Below are 18,705 nucleotides of genomic sequence, written 5' to 3'. Positions count from 1 at the left end.
TTACAAACCATGCTGCAATATGCTTTTTTGCATACATGTTTTTGCAATGTTGGAAATATGACTTCAAGCTAAATTCCTAGAATTAGGATTGCTGAGTGAAAGAGTTAATAAATGCATCATTTTGTTAGATAGTGCCAATTTCGGCCAGGTGCAGTGGCTCATGCCTGTAATCCCAGCACTTTAGGAGGCAGGAGGATCACTTGAGCCCAGAAGTTATAAACCAGCCTAGGCAACATGGCGAAACCCCATCTCTATTAATTAAAAAAAAAAAGATATTGCCAAATTCCTTTCCAAAAAGACCGTATGTTTTCATGTCTACCAGCAATTTCTGAGAGCGCTTCAAGTATCCTTTTAAACAAGAAGGGATGTTTCTGGAGCATTAAAACTGAAGTAATTTCAAAACCATGTTGTGCTCACACAAACAGGTGTGCACTTAATGGACTAAACTAGTTCAGCTGACATGTCGTCTTCATTAGGAACAGTGTGGAGACTGAAAAACTAATTTAGCCTAGAGCAGCTATTCAATTGTAAAGTCTCCTTTCTCAAATATTGATTTACTATGTGAGGAAATATTTACTTTGTATAGAAGTGTGTGGAATGGACGAGGGGGTTGACCTACATATGTGGTTTGGTACACACATATCCTCATTACAGAGGGCATAATGAAGATAGAGGTGGTTCGGCACCATAGGAAAGGGAAAAAAGGAAAAAAAAAAAAAAAGACGGTAGAGGTGGCCTCCCAAGCATCCACTCTCACTCCTCTTGTTAGTGATTCACAATTTGTTGTTATTGTTGTCATTCACTGTTCTGCACACCTTTCCACAGAGCCTATGTGCTTTGAAAGAATATGTCTGTATTCCGGATAGAAGTGGAGCACATGGGGCCAGGTGCAGTGGCTCACGCCTGTAATCCCAGCACTTTAGGAGGCCGAGGCGGGCGGATCACAAGGTCAGGAGTTCGAGATCAGCCTGGCCAATATGGTGAAACCCCGTCTCTACTAAAAATACAAAAATTAGCCAGGCGTGGTGGGGTGTGCCTGTAGTCCCAGATACTTGGGAGGCTGAGGCAGAAGAATCACTTGAACCCGGGAGGCAGAGGTTGCAGTGAGCCGAGATCGCGCCACTGCACTCCTGACTGAGTGACAGAGCGAGACTCAGTCTCAAAAAAAAAAAGGAAAAAAAGAAGTGGGGCACACGGCTCAGGCCTAAGCTAACCAGACCAATCTCACTCCTGATGGTTGTTAATGTTTCAGATGTGGGTCTGCAACCCTAGGTAGAGAAGAGGCCAAGGTAGAAAATATGAATCTGAAGTAAAAAGAAATGAGGTACTTGTTTGCCTAATCAAGCCTCTCAATTAAACTAAACTTGAAGCCTGTCTTACCCTTGGACTTCTAGTGATGTCACCCGGTAAAGCCCATTTGTTTCAGTAAATAAGAGTTGGGTTTTCCGTGACTTGCAACCAAAACCATTCTAACTTACAAAACGAGCAACTTTAATATTATGTATGAGAAATACTTCATTGTTACATGCTCTTTCTCCAGCATGTAACTCTGGAGTCAGAGTCTCTCTCTGTCACCCAAGCTGGAGTGCAGTGGCACAATCTCGGCTCACTGCAACCTCTGCCTCCCTGGTTTAAGCGAGTCTCCTACCTCAGCCTCCCTGAGTAGCTGGGATTACAGGCGCCAGCCACCATGCCCGGCTAATTTTCGTATTTTTAGTGTAGACAGGGTTTTTCACTATTTTGGCCAGGCTGGTCTCGAACTCCTGACCTCAAGTGATCCTCCTGCCCACCTCAAAAAGCAACTTGATAAATCCACAGGCCCGGTATATTTTTAAAATTCTTTTAAATATAGTATACTTTTCTCTTTTTTTCCAGAATTAACCAGGAATCGCACACACAGCCTGAGGCTTTTAACCCGAGAACGGACAAAGGGGCCTGCTTGTGCAGTACAAGTATTTTTAAAGGTTAAACAAATTAAGTACATAAGGTCAGTTTTACCTAATGTAATAATAACGAACCAAAGTTTACAACAGGGAAGAAAAGCAAAGCACCAGCTGTCCCCGCCACCCCTGCCCGGTCTCCAAGGAGACGCTGGAGAGCGCCACGGGGGCCGCGGGAGTCTGACGTCACAGGAACTGGGGGCGGTGGTGGCCCGCACACCCTATTGCGCATGCTCCCGCCTCCCGGCGCGGCCTGGCACAGTGCGCACGCGCGCGCGTGGGCTGGTTTGACTGGCAGTGGCGTCTGCGCCGTTGGTGAATGGCGTTGGTGGCGGGAAAGTTGAGTGTCTCCTGCGCCGAGCCTTCGGGGCGATGTGTAGTGACTTCCATAGGGCTGAGTCTGGGACCGAGGTGAGAGCCGCCGGGTTGGGAGCGAGGGAGATGGGAACAAGGCCGCAGGTGGCCAGGGGAGCCGAGGGAACCCGGGGGGCTGGGAGGCTTGGGGCGGCGCGGCCTGGCCAGGCTGGGACCGGGCTCTCGGCCTGGACACCGGCGATGCTGGCACCCTCTGCCACCTCTCACCTGGGCCCCAGGGGTCCGCCCCTGGGCAACCTGGAGTCCTCCGAGGTGCGAGGACCGGGCGGAGGTGGAGGAAGTCTTTCTGGATAGTTTGGAAGACCTGCTGTCTGCCCAGATCGATATAACATAGGAGGTCTCTCCTCCCAAGAGTGATGGTCTAAAAACCCGTCACAGATTACTGTTGGAAGTGGCAAGCTATGCAAGAAAAGCTAGAAAAGAGAGGGGTCGCCCGTTGGAGCATTTGGAGCTTTTCTGGAACAGGTGGTGTTTGCGGAGGTTGCCTCACCTCCCTGTAGTCCACGTGTCTCTGCTTAGGGCATCTGGGTCTCGCGACCCCCCAGTATTCATTTCCAGCCCAGGTAGCTCCAGAGCCACACAAGCCGATGGAGGCCTCTCAAGAATTGAACTAAGTGTCCAGCGCTTACTGTGTGTCAACTACGGGTTAAGGGATAGGAGTAAGCAACAAAAGACAACTTCTGCCATTAAATAACTAGTAAGGGAGGCTGCTGTAAGAATTACAGTATTGCACAAAAGTTTGTTGTGCATTAGAGGGGCGGGCATCATGGAAGATGCAGGAGGAGATGACTGAAGTTCCAAGGACCATTTGAAATGATTTGGCAAGGAGGGGATGACATTCAGAGCGGAGACAGTGGGGAGTACATGGATTCTGAATTAAGCAAGAGCATGGCTTATTTAGATAACTGCAACTGTTTCTGTAAAATTGGAACAAAGGGAGTGAGGGACAATAGGTTGGGAAGTTAGCGCTCAGCAGTGGGCAGGGTATGAAGGATCTTTTTTTTTTTTTTTTTTTGAGAGGGAGTCTTGCTCTGTCCCCCAGGCTGGAGTGCAGTGGCCGGATCTCAGCTCACTGCAAGCTCCGCCTCCCGGGTTTACGCCATTCTCCTGCCTCAGCCTCCCGAATAGCTGGGACTACAGGCGCCCGCCACCTCGCCCGGCTAGTTTTTCGTATTTTTTTAGTAGAGACGGGGTTTCACCGTGTTAGCCAGGATGGTCTCGATCTCCTGACCTCGCGATCCGCCCGTCTCGGCCTCCCAAAGTGCTGGGATTACAGGCTTGAGCCACCGCGCCTGGCCTGAAGGATCTTTTATGTAGATGAGAGAGGAAGCAATCTCAAAAGAGTCAGCAAACTTTTTTGTGGAGGGCCATATGGTAAATATTTAGGCTTTGCAGGCCATGCCGTTTCTGTCACAACCACTCAACTCTGCTGTTCTAATGGGAAGGCAGTCATAGATAAAGGCACATGGCAGCGTTCCAAGAAAGCTTTGTGTTTTGGATTTGGCTTTCTGGCCATAGTTTGACAATCCCTGTTCCTAAAAAGTAGAGCCACTGCTTAGTATAAGAACGGCTACAGTTAAAATCATATATATATATGTTTAAAAATATATTTATATATAATATATAGAAAGTATATAATATATAAAAACACATTTTTTATATATAAATATATATTTTTCGAGATGAAGTCTTGCTCTTCTTCCCAGGCTGGAGCACAGTGGTGCAATCTCAGCTCTCTGCAACTTCTGCTTCCCGGGTTCAAACGATTCTCCTGCCTCAGCCTCCCAAGTAGTTGGGACTACAGGCATGTGCCACCACACCCAGCTAACCTTTGTATTTTTAGTAGAGATGGGGTTTCCCTGTTTTGGCGAGGCTAGTCTGGAACTCCTGACCTCAGGCGATCCGCCTGCCTCAGCCTCCCAAAGTGCTGGGATTACAGGTGTGAGCCACTGCGCCCTGCCAAAACCTTATGTTTAAATGATTATTTGAAACCCAGGTTAAGGTCTGATGATTTTTGCCATCAGAACAAGCCTCACATCCAAAAAATGGGAGTGTAGCACAGTTAAGTCATGGAACAAAGAACTTAACATCATATCATTTGCCTACCTTGTCTGTGTGGCAATCCTAAACTAGTTCATATTATTCTGGAGTAGAGTGGGGTGGAATGGAGACTAGGAGCTAGGCGATTGGCGCTGCTCTGTTTTCCTTTTTATTAACAAAACCCGTTAAGCCAGCCTCTTTCACTTTAAGTGTCTTGGGGAACTGTGTGGCCACTGCCAAATTTGTTTGAACTCTAGCTGCTTTGCACATTCATCTACTTTGAGTTTACTTGGAGGGATTGTGTTGACGAATATATCTGAAGCCATAAGCTAACCCAAGAAACTGAAATAAGCTACTTTAAATTTTTTTTTTTTTTTTTTTTTTTTTTTTGAGATAAGAGTCTCACTCTGTCGCCCAGGCCTGGAGTGCAGTGGCACGATCTCGGCTCACTGTAACCTCTGCCTCCCGGGTTCAAGCAGTTCTCCTGTCTCAGCCTCCTGAGTAGCTGGGACTACAGGCTCACGCCACCTTGCCTGGCTAATTTTTTTTTTTTTTTTTTTTTTTTTTTTAGCAGAGACCAGGTTTCACTATGTTGGCCAGGCTGGTCTTGAACTCCTGACCTTGTGATCCACCTGGCCTTGGCCTCCCGAAGTGCTGGGATTACAGGCATGAGCCACCACGCCCAGCCTCCTTTAAAATTTTAATTCGCTAGAATTAGAACCTAATAAAATAGTTAACCTTTCTTGTGAATATCAGGGAAAATACATTTCATACGGGGTCTTCAAGAAAATAAAGTTGTAAGAATATTTTTTTAGGCTGGGTGTGGTGGCTCATGCCTGTAACCCCAGCACTTTGGGGGGTTGAGGTGGGCAGATCACCTGAGGTCAGGAGTTAAGAGAGAAACCCTGCCTCTACTAAAAATAAAAATTAGCTGGGTGTGGTGGTGGGCACCTGTAATCCCAGCTACTTGGGAGGGTGAGGGAGGAGAGTTGCTTGAACCCGGGAGGCAGGGGTTTCAGTAAGCCGACATCACGCCTCTGCAGTCCAGCCTGGGTGACAGAGCACAACTCGGTCTCAAAAAAAACGAATATATTTTTAGCAGATTCTAGGGATGAAGTTTTTGGTAAGCCAGGTGGAGAGTGGAGAACATATGCGCCCTTGATTTAAAGAAGACAAGCATTTGACTACAGTTTACAATAGACAATCTATTTTTACCTTTGCATAGTAGCAATCGGATTTTTACTTTTATGTCTCATTGAGATTGTGAGAAAAGATTCAGTGATTTGGGCAGTAGTTTGGTATCATCCACTAAATGGCTTCATTTGCGTATAGTTGTTAAATAATGGTGTACTTTGCATTTTTTCAAGAATGGTAATATGCCTTGAGTTTAAAAATAATTGGTAAATAAAAAATGGGAAGTGTGTCCAGTTTTGGTTGCTATGCACAGCATGCCATGTTTTTTTTCTTTAAAAAACTAACTCAATTATATTTATTATTAAAGCAGTTCATGTACATGGCAGAAAATTCCAATAGCACTGAAGTGAAAAGTAGGAAATGTCTCCACATTATCATTACCCAAGGATAGCCCTGTGAATATCTGTACATTCTTCCAGGGATTTTCTAATGACATATTTTGGAGGCTGAGATATAGAGAATACTGGACTAGAAGTTCAGAAACCTTGGATCTGCCAGGAGCAAGCATTGTGATTTTGGATAAGTCATTTAACCTTTGCTGTACTTTTGTGAAATGAGGGTGGTAGACTGATTTCTCAGTTCCCTTACAGCTCATATACTTCTTTGTATCCTTTGAACTAAACACAGTGTCTGCATAGTAAACGTAAAGATTTACTGATAATAAAGGTTGGCTTTCTTAAAAAGAAAAGCTACAGGGTGGTCTTTTTGCTAGAGGCAAATATTGCATAAGACAAATATTTAATATTTCTTGTAAAATAATAATTGGTGTTGTGTAATCACAGACTTTTAGAATAATGCTTATCACCTTTTATCTTTGCTTCCTTTTTACCCAGAATAGAATCCATATTCCTTCATTATAATTATTCCATTATAATTGCCATCAAATTACTTGCCTCTTAACACCTCTAATCTATTTACCCAACCATAGTGAAAACCAACTGTCTACTTCCACTCAGCTGAATATTACTAGAGAAAATCACAACTAGGCTGACTGGATTTTATTTTAAATTTGTATATTTTCATGTTTTTGAGAAAGGGTCTCGCTCTGTTAGGCTGGATGACACTGGCATGATTACAGCTCTCTGCAGCCTTGACCTCCTGGGGTCAGGTGATTCTCCCACCTCAGCCTCCCGAGTAGCTGGAACTAAAGGGACACACCACCTTGCCTGGCTAATTTTTGTATTTTTTGTAGTGATGTGGTTTCACCATGTTTCCCAGGCTGGTCTCAACTCCTGGGCTCAAGTGATCCACCTGCCTTGGCCTCCCAAAGTGTTGGGATTACAGGTGTGAGCCACGGTGCCTGGCTCCATTTTAAATTTATATTCATCAATCTTAAATGGGCACCCAGTCTAACTATATTTCTCTAGTAATTCACTTTCTCACTACAAAACATCCAACCTTCTCCTGGAATTCCAGACTCATGTTCTATCATCTTGACATCACTATGTGTATGTTTAATAGGAATCCCAGATTTAACATATTCATCCTCAATTGTGTCTAGATCCAGGGAAAATATAATAAAGAATATATGTATTAGAGAAGGGTCTTGTATGTATCAATGTTAAATTTATGATTGTGATTGTAATGTGATTATGCAGAATACCTTTTTCCTCTTTTTTGAGTTTATTATTTTGGTTTTGTTTGTTTTTGTTTGTTAGGAATATCTTTTTGCTTAGATACATATTAAAGTAAATGAGGGGAAGTTCAACAAAAGAAAAAGTTAACTCAAATTTGGCAAAATGTTAGCAATTGGTGGATCTAGGTGAAGTTACTGGGTGTTCACTGTACTATTCTTACACTTTCTCTGGAGGTTTTCCTTTTTTTTTTTTTTTGAGATAGAGTCTTGCTCTGTCGCACAGGCTGGAGTACAGTGGCCTGATCTCGGCTCACTGCAGCCTCCGCCTCCTGGGTTCAAGTGATTCTCCTGCCTCAGCCTCCTGAGTAGCTGGGATTACAGGCACCTGCCACCATGCCCGGCTAATTTTTGTATTTTTAGTAGAGATGGGGTTTCACCATATTGGCCAGGCTGGTCTTGAACTCCTGACCTCGTGATTCACCCGCCTTGGCCTCTCGTAGTGCTGGGATTACAGGCGTGAGCCACCGCACCCGGCCACATTTTTCAAAATTTAAAACTTGGGGGCAAAAACTTAATGTGCCTCAAACTGAAGTCTTGTTGACTACCACACACGTGCACTCACCCCCAGCCTGCTGCTTTTCAGGTCTTCCCTGTCTTGTTAAACGGCGGCTTCATTCTACCTGGTGCATAAGCCAAACACCTTGGAGTCCTCCTTGACTCTGCTTGTTCTCACATATCTCCTGTCAGTCCACTTGATTCATAAGCAAATTCTGTCTCCTGTACATTCAGCATACATTGTGAAATTGACCACTCCTCACTGTCTTTACCGCAGCCATCATTCCTGCTGCTGTCGCCAGCACCTCCTTTTATTGCGGCAACCTAAATGGTCTCCGCTTCCAACCTTTCCACACTTACCCCAGGCTATTTTCTACATAATATCCAGAGTGATTCATTTTAAACATAAGCAGACTCTACTGCCAAAAGCTTCCCAGAGGCTCCCATATCATTTACAGTAAAATCCAGAGTCCTTATCCTCTGATATAGCATCACCCTGTAGTCCCACCCATACCTTCTGTCTCAGTCTCCTGCCCTTTTGTTCTCATCTCCTGCTGTCCCAGTCTTCTTCAGACATTGTCCCTTGAATATGCCAAACATGGTTCCATGTCAGAGCTGTTTGCACTTCCTGATCATTCTGCCTCGATTGTGCTTCCCTCAGAAATTCACATAGCTCACTTCCTCAGGTGCTTCCAGTTTCCGCTCAGATGTCAGCAAACAGGAGAAGCCTTTCCTGCTCATCTGGTGGAGCAGCCCTCCTGTCAGCCCTGACTCCTTTACCGTTTGTTCTTTTTTTTTTTTTTTTGAGATAGAGTCTTGCTTTTTTTTTTGAGGTGGAGTCTTGTTCTTGTCCAGGCTGGAGGGCAGTGGTGCTATCTCGGCTCAATGCAACCTCTGCCTCCCGAATTCAAGCGATTCTCCTGCCTTAGCCTCCCGAGTAGCTGGGACTATGGGTGTGTACCACCACACCCAGCTAATTTTTGTATTTTTAGTATAGACCGGGTTTCGCTATGTTAGCCAGGCTGGTCCCAAACTCCTGACCTCAGGTGATCCTCCTGCCTTGGCCTCCCAAAGTGCTGGCATTACAGGCGTGAGCTACTGCACCCGGCCAAGTGTTCATTTTATATTTACTCAAATACTATGATTTTTCAGTTAATAAGGGTTGCTCCTAAAAAAAGGGGGGGAATTATGATTTTATCCTTCTGAAAATTATATATACTGATTCTTTTCAGAATTTCCTCTTCCTAAAGTAGAGTAATATTTTTTTCTCTTCTTGGGCCAAAAGAAGATAAAAGTAAATAAATAATAGAGTCATAATTTTTGCTCCTAGGAAAGGGCAACTTCTGTACTTGTGAGATGGGTCCCCTCCGTCCCATGCGTCCTCCTCAAGGACATCACACCTGCCGTCCTTCCCACTTCAGTCGTTTTTCTCTGCCTTCTGCATTTTTTCTCCCCGTCTTTTCCATCAGGATCCCATCCTAAAACAATGGAAACAAGACAAACGAAAGACCTCCCTCTCCACCACCCCCCACCCCAGTTCTGTACCCTTCGTCACAGCGATGAGTGGTCCTTGCTCTCTGCCCCCACTTCCTCCTCTCACAGCAGCCTTAGCCCACTGTGTTCTGCTTCCCTCTCCACCCTGTTCATTGAAAGTGCTCCCATCACGGTGATCAACCACCAGCTGCCAGTGCGGCACTCGTTTCTGTGTCCTCCTCCTACTGGACCTCACAGTTGATCATGTATCTTCCTTCCCTCAGGACTTTTAAGGGCCTGCCTCAGTCCAACTTAGGCCTAAAGGAATACAGGAAGATGCATGCTTCCTGCAGGCAAGCTGTCTGAGGAGGGGGCAGATTCATGCATGTCTAGTTTCTGCTCTTAAAATTACCCATAGAAAAATCTCTCTTTCCTGGAAGAAGAGAGAAGGAAAAGATGGGAGAAAATGCCAGAAGTATTTTTCCAGCGGAATTCTTCCCATACAAATGGGGTAATTAGTATTTCACCATCAGGAAGCTCCTGTAGTTTTGATTTTGTGCTTTCCTGCCTCTTGCTATGATCTTGCATATAGATTATTTTTATGTCTAAATGAAATTTTGAAGCAGTCTGATAAAATTTTCGAATCTTAAGGATTCATTTAATGGAATTAACAAACTGGGAAACTTCTTAAATTTAAAATTTAGTACTACAATCATGATAAACTGTCCATGAAAAAAACTTTTAAAAAATAGTCACGTATAGATAATTTTCGCTTGACTTTTTATGTATTCTTCTATTTTCCCTTTCCTCTTACAGGATGATTGCTTTTTAAAAAGTAATTATAAGGCCGGGCATGGTGGATCCACGGGGCCAGGAGATCGAGACCATCCTGGCTAACATGGTGAAACCCCATCTCTACTAAAAATACAAAAAAAAAAAAAAACATTAGCCAGGCATGGTGGCGGGTGCCTGTAGTCCCAGCTACTCGGAAGGCTGAGGCAAGAGAATGGTGTCAACCCGGGAGGTGGAGCTTGCAGTGAGCTGAGATTGTGCCACTGCACTCCAGCCTGGGTGACTGAATAAGACTCCGTCTCAAAAAAAAAAAGTAATTAAGAAAGCAGCAGCCCTTCAGGGAATATACTTAGAAAACAATGGTATTTGAGTAATAGTTGTCTTTTCCATAAAATTTAGACAAATGCTTTACTGAAGAGCCAGTACCACGCCTTGAAGGACAACTGAATTTTCAAAGTGGCAGAGAAGTCTGATTTCACATGTGATGGAGAATTAGTCCTCTGATTCTAGGAAATGCGGTGATAAGGGCCAAGCTTTACATTGATCCCACATGTCCTCACATCACTACAGCTCTCCTCTGCCTCCTACTCATTCCAGCTGCTCTCTGCTTTCCCTGTGCTACCAGGTTACACACACATTTTTGCTTGAAGTGAACTGCCTCTACATATCAGTAGTACAACTATTAAGGCTTGTATTTAGTCGGGCGCAGTGGCTCAGGCCTGTAATCCCAGCACTTTGGGAGGCCGAGGCAGGTGGATCACCTGAGGTCAGGAGTTCGAGATCAACCTGGCCAACATGGTGAAACCCCATCTCTATGAAAAATACAAAAATTAGCCAGGCGTAGTGGCTCACGCCTGTAATCCCAGCTACCTGAGAGGCTAAGGCAGGAGAATCACTTGAACCTGGTAGGCGGAGGTTGCAAAGAGCCAAGATGCTGCCAATGCACTCTGGCCTGGGCAACAGAGCGAGACTCCGTCTCAGGAAAAAAAAAAAAAAAAAAATTGTATTCACTGTTTTGTATTCAGGGGTAAAAAAGACAAAGGAAAAAAAAATATTCAACATGTCGGTGGAAATCCAGGCCTCTTACAGAGCAAGGTTGGGAATATTTGGTTTCGCATGTTTGCTGCTTTAGGTAGCCTTTTCCACTGCTTAAACTGGTTTGAAACCTTGCCAGTGAGTGGGGTCCATTTCCAAGCAGATTTAATCACAAAAGGGGTGAGGAGATAAACCTTTATCCAAATGGGTCTTGTCTTAGGCCATTCTTGCATTCCTAAGGAATACCTGAGTCTGGATAATTTATTTCAAAAGAGGTTTAATTGGCTCCCGGTTCTGCAGGCTGTACAGAAAGCATAGTGGCATCTACTTCTGGGGAGGCCCCAGGAAGCCTCCAATCATGGTGGAAGGCACAAGAGCAGGCCCGTCACCTGGTGAAAGCAGGAGCAAGAGGAGAGAGAATAGTGGAGAGGGATGTGTGACACGCGTTTAAGTGACTAGATCTCTTGTCATGGGCTCACTTATCACCAAGGGGATGGGCCCAACCCATTCAGAAGGATCTGCCCCCGTGATCCAAACACCTCCCACCATCAGGCCCTACCTCCAACAATGGGGATTATGATTCAACATGAGATTTGGGTGGGAACAAATAGACAAACTATATCAGGTCTTATGTACATGTTTGTTTTATACATGTCATTCATTTCTGGTTAATTTAAGCACTCCCTGCTTTAGTGTAAGCTTTTTTTTTTTCTTTTTTTTTTTTTTTTGAGGTGGAGTTTTGCTCTTGTCACCCAGGCTGGAGTGCAATGGCATGATCTCAGCTCACTGCAACCACCACCTCCTGGGTTCAAGCGATGCTCCTGCCTCAGCCTCCTGAGTAGCTGGGATTACAGGCAACTGCCACCATGCCCAGCTAATTTATTGTATTTTTATTAGAGAGGGGGTTTTGCCATGTTGTCCAGGCTGGTCTTGAACTCCTGACCTCAGGTGATCCACCCACCTTGGCCACCCAAAGTGCTGGGATTAGAGGCGTGAGCCACCATGCCCAGACTAGCGTAAGCTTTTCTAAATGATGTTTAAAAGCAATTATATGGGCCGGGCATGGTGGCTCAGTGAGCCTGTAATCCCGGCACTTTGGGAGGCCAAAGCGGGCGGATCACCTGAGTTCAGCAGTTCAAGACCAGCCTGACCAACATGGCAAAACCCTGTCTCTACTGAAAATACAAAAATTACCTGGCATGGTGGCACATGCCTGTAATCCCAGCAACTCAGGAGGCTGAGGAAGGAGAATTGCTTGAACCCGAGAAGACGGAGGTTGCAGTGAGCTGAGATCATGCCACTTCACTCCAGCCTGGGTGATAGAGTGAGACTTGGTCTCAAAAAAAAAAAAGAAAGTCTATATAATATGTATTCTACTAAATAGGCAATATACTGATTGCCCTAAAACAGAGCAATGTTTTGTCAGTACCTTGATGGTAGTCATAAGGATGTGTACTCATGGACTTCTGTGTAATAGAGGTTTGCATCAGTTATCCAAACCTGAACATCTAAATAGTTGGAGGTTCTTTACTCTCCCCATTCTTTCCCAGTTCTGCCTGCGCATGCCTTGTTTGCTTATAGTTTAATAGGCAGCTATTAAGTTTCTACTAAGCATAAAGCATTGCATTTTGGAATTGGTAACCAAGCCAGTATTGATCTCTTTCCTTTTAAGTGTTTATATCCAGATGAGGGAGACTGGCTGGCAATATGTTCTTAAGGATAGTAATAGCTTCATGGAGGGAAGGAGCCTTGAAGAATGCCCAGAATTTTCATTCATTCAGTAGAGAATTTAGTTGGAGGAAATAGGGTAAAGATATTCCAGGTAGAAGGAAAAAAGGCATTTCTCTATCAGTGCACAGTTTATATGTACCTGAAATAACTATGTACCAAAATCTCTCACTCAAAAGTCACTCTTATGCAGGTTAGAATTGGCCAACTCTCTTTTATGCCTTTACAATGCCCCATGTGTATTTCTGTTACAGCACCTGCCTAACTTTATTGTACCTTTTTTTTTTTTTTTTTTTTTTTTTTTTTTTTTTTTTTACAACTTTTTGACTCCTTAGTTTAAATAGGTCACACTATGTTGCTAGTGAGGTCTCACTGTGTTGCTAGCCTTGGCTCAAGAAAGTGCTGGGATTATAGGCATGAGCCACGATGCCCTGCCTCCCCATCAGTTTAGTTGAAAACAGCAACTGTGTTGGCTACATCTTTATATCCCTAGCACTTACCGCAGTTCCTGGAACATACTTGACTTGCATGAAATGTTCACCGGTAAATGGCCGGGCGCGGTGGCTCACACCTCTAATCCCAGCACTTTGGGAGATTGGGGCAGGCAGATCACTTGAGGTTAGGAGTTCGAGACCAGCCTGGCCAACGTGGTGAAACTCCATCTCTACTAAAAATAGAAAAAGTAGCTGGATGTGGTGGTGGGCGCCTATAATCCCAGTTACTCAGGAGGCTGAGGCAGGAGAATCACTTGAACCCAGGGGGTTGCAGTGAGCTGAGATTGCGCCTCTGCACTCCAGCCTGGGCGACAGAGTGAGATTCCGTAAAATGTTTACCATTAAATGTCTGTATAATTGAGCATTATCCCTTTTGCAGACTACAAGCTTGCTCCAGCAATGCTGCTGCTGCTGAAGACGTTTGGGACACCTTGTTAGTGTTCAAGTTTCCACTAAAGGAATGGTTGAAAGAAGTCAGATAGTTGCCCAGACAGGACCTCAGATGGCTTTCCTCCTGTTTTTTAATTTTTACCTTTATTTTTCTGTAGAGGTGGGATCTCACTATGTTGCCCAGGCTAGTCTTGAACTCTTGGCCCCAAGTACTCCTCCTGCCTCAGCCTCTCAAAGTGCTTGGATGACAGGTGTGAACCACTGCACCTGGCCTGATTTTCAGTTTAATAGGTCCAAAAACTCAGTTTAGTCCTTGTACTCATATTTGATTAGTCTTAGTGATACTGAGGTTGTATAGTGTAGTAGAAAAATTCCAGGCTTTGAGAATCACAGAGATCTTGATTAAATCCTGGCTCTGGCATTTACCAGTTTTCTCATGTGAAAAGCAGAATAGTAACAAATAGGGTTGATGTAACAATTAAAGGATATAATATAAAGAATGTACTGCTGATACCACAGTAAGCTCAAATAACTATTATTAGATAGCTATTGTTACAATAATAGAACTTAGCAGATGCTGATTTACAATCCAAATATCAAATCTATTGACTCACAATATTAGTGAAACTGTCAAATAGATTAAAATTGTTATGTCCACTGTGTATTCTTTTCTAGTTAGGAAATTTTGCCTTGGAAAGGTTGCTTAGAGAATTAAGAGAAACAGTTTGTCATAATGGCTACCATCACCAAGCTCTGATGCCTGATGTATTAGTCTTCCCTAAGAGGATTAAACTGTCACGTCAAGCAGAATTTACTTGGGTTCCCTTTATCCTGGACACTTAACAAACTCTTCTTGCGCTCTGAAACTGCAGGTTGACCATACCTTGCTTCTATTGACTCTTTCATTGAATCTGGACATCATTAATTTTAATTTTCTATAATAGGCCTATGTCAGATTTTTGGAGTACCTCTTTTCTTGTCCATGGAGGATATGTTCCAAGACCCCCAGTGGATGCTGAAACTACAGATAGTAATGAACCCTATATACACTATGTTTTTTCCCATACAGTAATGAACAGGTAGTGAATACAGCATGGATATGCTGGATAAAGGGATGATTCATGTCCCACTTGGGGCAGAACAGGATGGTACGATATTTTATTATGCTACTCAGAATGACATGCAATTGAAAACTTATATATTTCTAGAATTTTCTGTGTAATAGTTAAGAACTGTGGTTGGCTATAACTGAAACCACAGAAAATGAAACTGCAGATAAGGGGGGACAAGTGTATTTTCTGCTTATGTTTAGAAGTTTCTCTTTTTTTTTTGAGATGGAGTCTCGTTCTGTCTCCTAGGCTAGAGTGCGGTGGTGCGATCTCGGCTCACTGCAACTTCCACCTTCTGGGTTCAAGTGATTCTCCTGCCTCACCTCCCGAGTAGCTGGGATTACAGGCGCCCACCACCACACCTGGCTAATTTTTTGTATTTTTAGTAATGATGGGGTTTCACCATGTTGGCCAGGCTGGTCTCGAACTCCTGACCTCAGGTGATCCACCTGCCTCGGCCTCCCAAAGTGCTGGGATTATGGGTGTGAGCCACAATTACAATTGTTAATTGTAATATTAACAATTCGCTTGGCTTGTGAATTGTAATAATATTATCCATTACTTGTAAATTTAAATCCATTTCCTATTTCTGGGAGGTTCTTTCACCCCCTTTATAATTCAGTATACTCTGCTTTGACATTGTAAAACATTGCTTTGGATATTCTCAATGGTGGACAGTTTTTCTCCTTTGAAAATAAATTTGATTTTTTAAGTAACAGAGGAAAGTCTGATGCAGATTGCCTAATCCTTGTGAGTAACTAAGAGGAGCAATACTATCTTCACTCAAAAGAGTCCTGTCAATAAAATTATAATGCTTTTTTTTTTTTTTTTGAGATGGAGTTTCGCTTTTGCTGCCCAGGCTGGAGTGCAGTGGTGGGATCTCGGCTCATCGCAACCTCTGCCTCGGATTCAAGCGATTATCCCGCCTCAGCCTCTTGAGTAGCTGGGATTACAGGCATGTGCCACCACACTTGGCTAATTTTGTATTTTTAGTAGAGATAGGGTTTCTCCATGTTGGGCAGGCTGACCTCGAACTCCCAATCTCAGGTGATCCACCCTCGACCTCCCAAAGTGCTGGAATTACAGGCGTGAGCCACCACGCCTGGCCTATAATACTTTCTTGAATATTATTTTGCCAGGATTTCTCAGGGGTGAGGATTCTAAAGTGTTTTGAGTAATGACAGTAAGAGTAAACAATTGGAGTGTCTTCCCAAGTTAATCTAATGATGATGTTATTCATTCATATACATGCCTTTGAAGATATTTTGTAGTCGTTTCCACGTGCTTTTTCTTGTCCATGAAAGCCTCTCCGTCTTGCTGAGCGCGGTGGCTCACGCCTGTAATCCCAGCACTTTGGGAGGCTGAGGCAGGTGGATCGCCTGAGGTCAGGAGTTTGAGACCAGCCTGACCAACATGGCGAAACCCCATCTCTACTAAAAATATAAAAATTAGCAAGGCATGGTGGCACATGCCTGTAATTCTAGCTACTCAGGAGGCTGAAGCAGGAGAATCGCTTGAACCCAGGAGGCAGAGGTTGCAGTGAGCCGAACTTGTACCACTGCACTCCAGCCTCGATGACAAAGCGAGATTCTGTCTCAAAAAAAAAAAAAAAAAAATCTGTATTTTTCTTTGAGTTATATTCTTGCGGTCTTATAGCCCAGTGGTTCTTATACGTTGTAGCCTTAGGACTACAGAACACATTTAAAAATGGGAGATTCCACTGGGCGTGGTGGCTCATGCTTGTAATCCCAGCACTTTGGGAGGCTAAGGTGGGAGAATTGCTTGAGCCCAGGAGTTCGAGACCAGCCCGGACAACACAGGGAGACCCTGCCTCTGCAAAAAGTAAAAAAATTAGCCGGGTGTGGTGGCACATACCTGTGGTCCCAGCTACTCAGGAGGCTGATACGCAAGGATCTCATGGGCCCAAGAGGTCACGACTGCAGAGAGCCATGATGGCATCACTGCACTCCAGCCTGGGTGACAGAGCAAGACCCTGTCTCAAAAAAAAATTGAAGAATCTAAAGAGCTTTTGTTTATGTTATATGTATCCATGAAACAGAAATTTAAATTTTTAAAATATTTACATTCATGTACAGTGACACACACATTGAATATTTTCATAAAACATTTTTATGAAAAATAGCTGTATTTTTCTAAGAAAAATCTTAGAAAAGTGATGTCGTTTTACATATTTGCAAATCTTTTTAATATCTGGCTTAATAGAACTGGGTTCTTATGCAGTCTGTTATCATATGTTGATCGGGTTAAAGTACACGAAGAACATCCATCCTCTCAGAGAAAGTCACGTTGGGAAAGGGAGGAGTATTTTAAGACCTTTTCAGAGAATTATAGATATTCTTCTTGGTTACTGTACCAAACCTTGACAAGTAGTAGTTTTCCTAAAGGCTAACTATAATGTGGGATATAAAATCTTAAGACCTTGGCCAGGTGCAGTAGCTCATACCTGTAATTGCAGCACTTTGGGAGGCCAAGGCAGGTGGATCACTTGAGCCTAGGAGTTCGAGACCAGCCTGGGCAACATAGTGAGACCCTGTCTCCTAAAAATAACAAAAAATTAGCTGGACATAGTGGCACGAGCCTGTAGTCCAGCTACTTGGGAGGCCGAGGTGGGAGGATCACTTGAGCCTGGGAGGTTGAGGCTCATCGTGCCATTGTACTCCAACCTGGGTGATGGGAGTAAGTTACACCCTGTCTCAAAAAAAAAAAAAAAAGTCTGTCTTACAGTTGGAGTGAAATCTACCCAGGAATGATTTCACATCATGCATCTTTTGGATGGTTCACTGAGTTATGTGTTAGGCACAGTTCTCTAGAGGAGACACAACCAATAGGATACATGTAGATACCTAAGAGGAAATTTATTATGGAAATTGGCTCACATTGTTACCAGGGCGGCAAGTCCGGTTGGGATTCACAGTCCTCAGTTCTTGTCTTCTTGGAAGAAAGAATTCAGCCAAGATTCAAGGCAGGAGTGAAGGTTTTTTGAAGTAACGTTCATTTGGAAGGGACCAAATGGACAACTTGAAATATTGAATGCCCCTATTTCCTGATCCTTCCTGGTCTCCTCTCATCCTTCTCCTTGGGTGGGCTGCTGGCTAATTGCCTCATGTGCAGTGACTTGCCAGTATCTGAAAGGGTCCACAGGTGCCATTTGGTGTTTGGAGTTCTGTGCATGCTTGCGTAGGGCAATTTTCCCTTACTGGTCTACTGCTCCCAGAGGAGGGTCATGTACTGGTCACACTCCACCATTTTGCTCCTTACTGCACATTCCTGGACATATTTGCTCAATTCCTAGGATCTTATCAGGAAGTTGTTGCCCATAAGCCCAAGATGTTTCCTGTTAGGAAATTTTCCCCTCCCTGGTGCCAGCTGCAATCAGTTATCATTCCTGAAGAGGCCACCTGGACATTCCTTGGGGCCTGTCCTGCCCCACTCACACCTGCCTGTCTACCTACTCTAACAGCATGATTATGGAGGCCAAGAATTCCCAGACACACCATCTGCAAGCTGGGGAACCAGAAAGCCTGTGGTGTAATTCAGTCTGAGTCTGAAGGGCTGAGGGCCAGGAGGGCCCATGGTGGAACTCCCAGTCCAGGGCTTTAAAGGCTTGAGAATGGTGAAGGGTTGCGGGACAGGCAGCACTGGGGTAAGTCCCAGAATCAGGGGCTCCGATATCTGAGGGCAGGAGATGGGTGTCCCAGCTCAAGAAAAGAGGGATTGGAGGATGCCCGTCCACATTGGTGAGGATGGATCCTCTTTAATCAGTCTACTGATTGAAATGCTCATGTCCTCCAGAAACACCCTCATAACACACCCAGAAATCATGCTTTACCAGCTATATGGGCATCTCTTAACCTAATCTAGTTGACACATACAATTAACCATCACAGCCACCTTCAGGCTTAATAAGTCTCTAGAAGAACTCAGAACTCAATGAAAGCTGTTATGCTCATGATTATGGTTTGCAACAGCAAAAGGATATAGAT

The 18,705-nt window shown here is 44.1% G+C and overlaps 1 protein-coding gene across 1 annotated transcript in view; it reads left to right on the top strand.

Moving 5' to 3' along the window:
- Positions 1-2,191: 2,191 nt before the first annotated feature.
- The window catches only part of XRCC2 (X-ray repair cross complementing 2), a 32,996-nt gene continuing 16,482 nt past the window's right edge, over positions 2,192-18,705 (top strand). The window contains exon 1 of the mRNA XM_001108141.5: positions 2,192-2,351. Within this exon, the coding sequence (XP_001108141.3) occupies positions 2,313-2,351 (39 nt within the window). The 5' untranslated portion in view covers positions 2,192-2,312. The remainder of the gene's footprint in view (positions 2,352-18,705) is intronic.

The sequence above is a fragment of the Macaca mulatta genome, chromosome 3, assembly GCF_049350105.2.
Source record: "Macaca mulatta isolate MMU2019108-1 chromosome 3, T2T-MMU8v2.0, whole genome shotgun sequence".
Taxonomy (NCBI): Eukaryota; Metazoa; Chordata; class Mammalia; order Primates; family Cercopithecidae; genus Macaca; species Macaca mulatta.
Note: the sequence above shows the minus strand (reverse complement) of the source record. Positions and strands in the feature narration are given on the sequence as shown.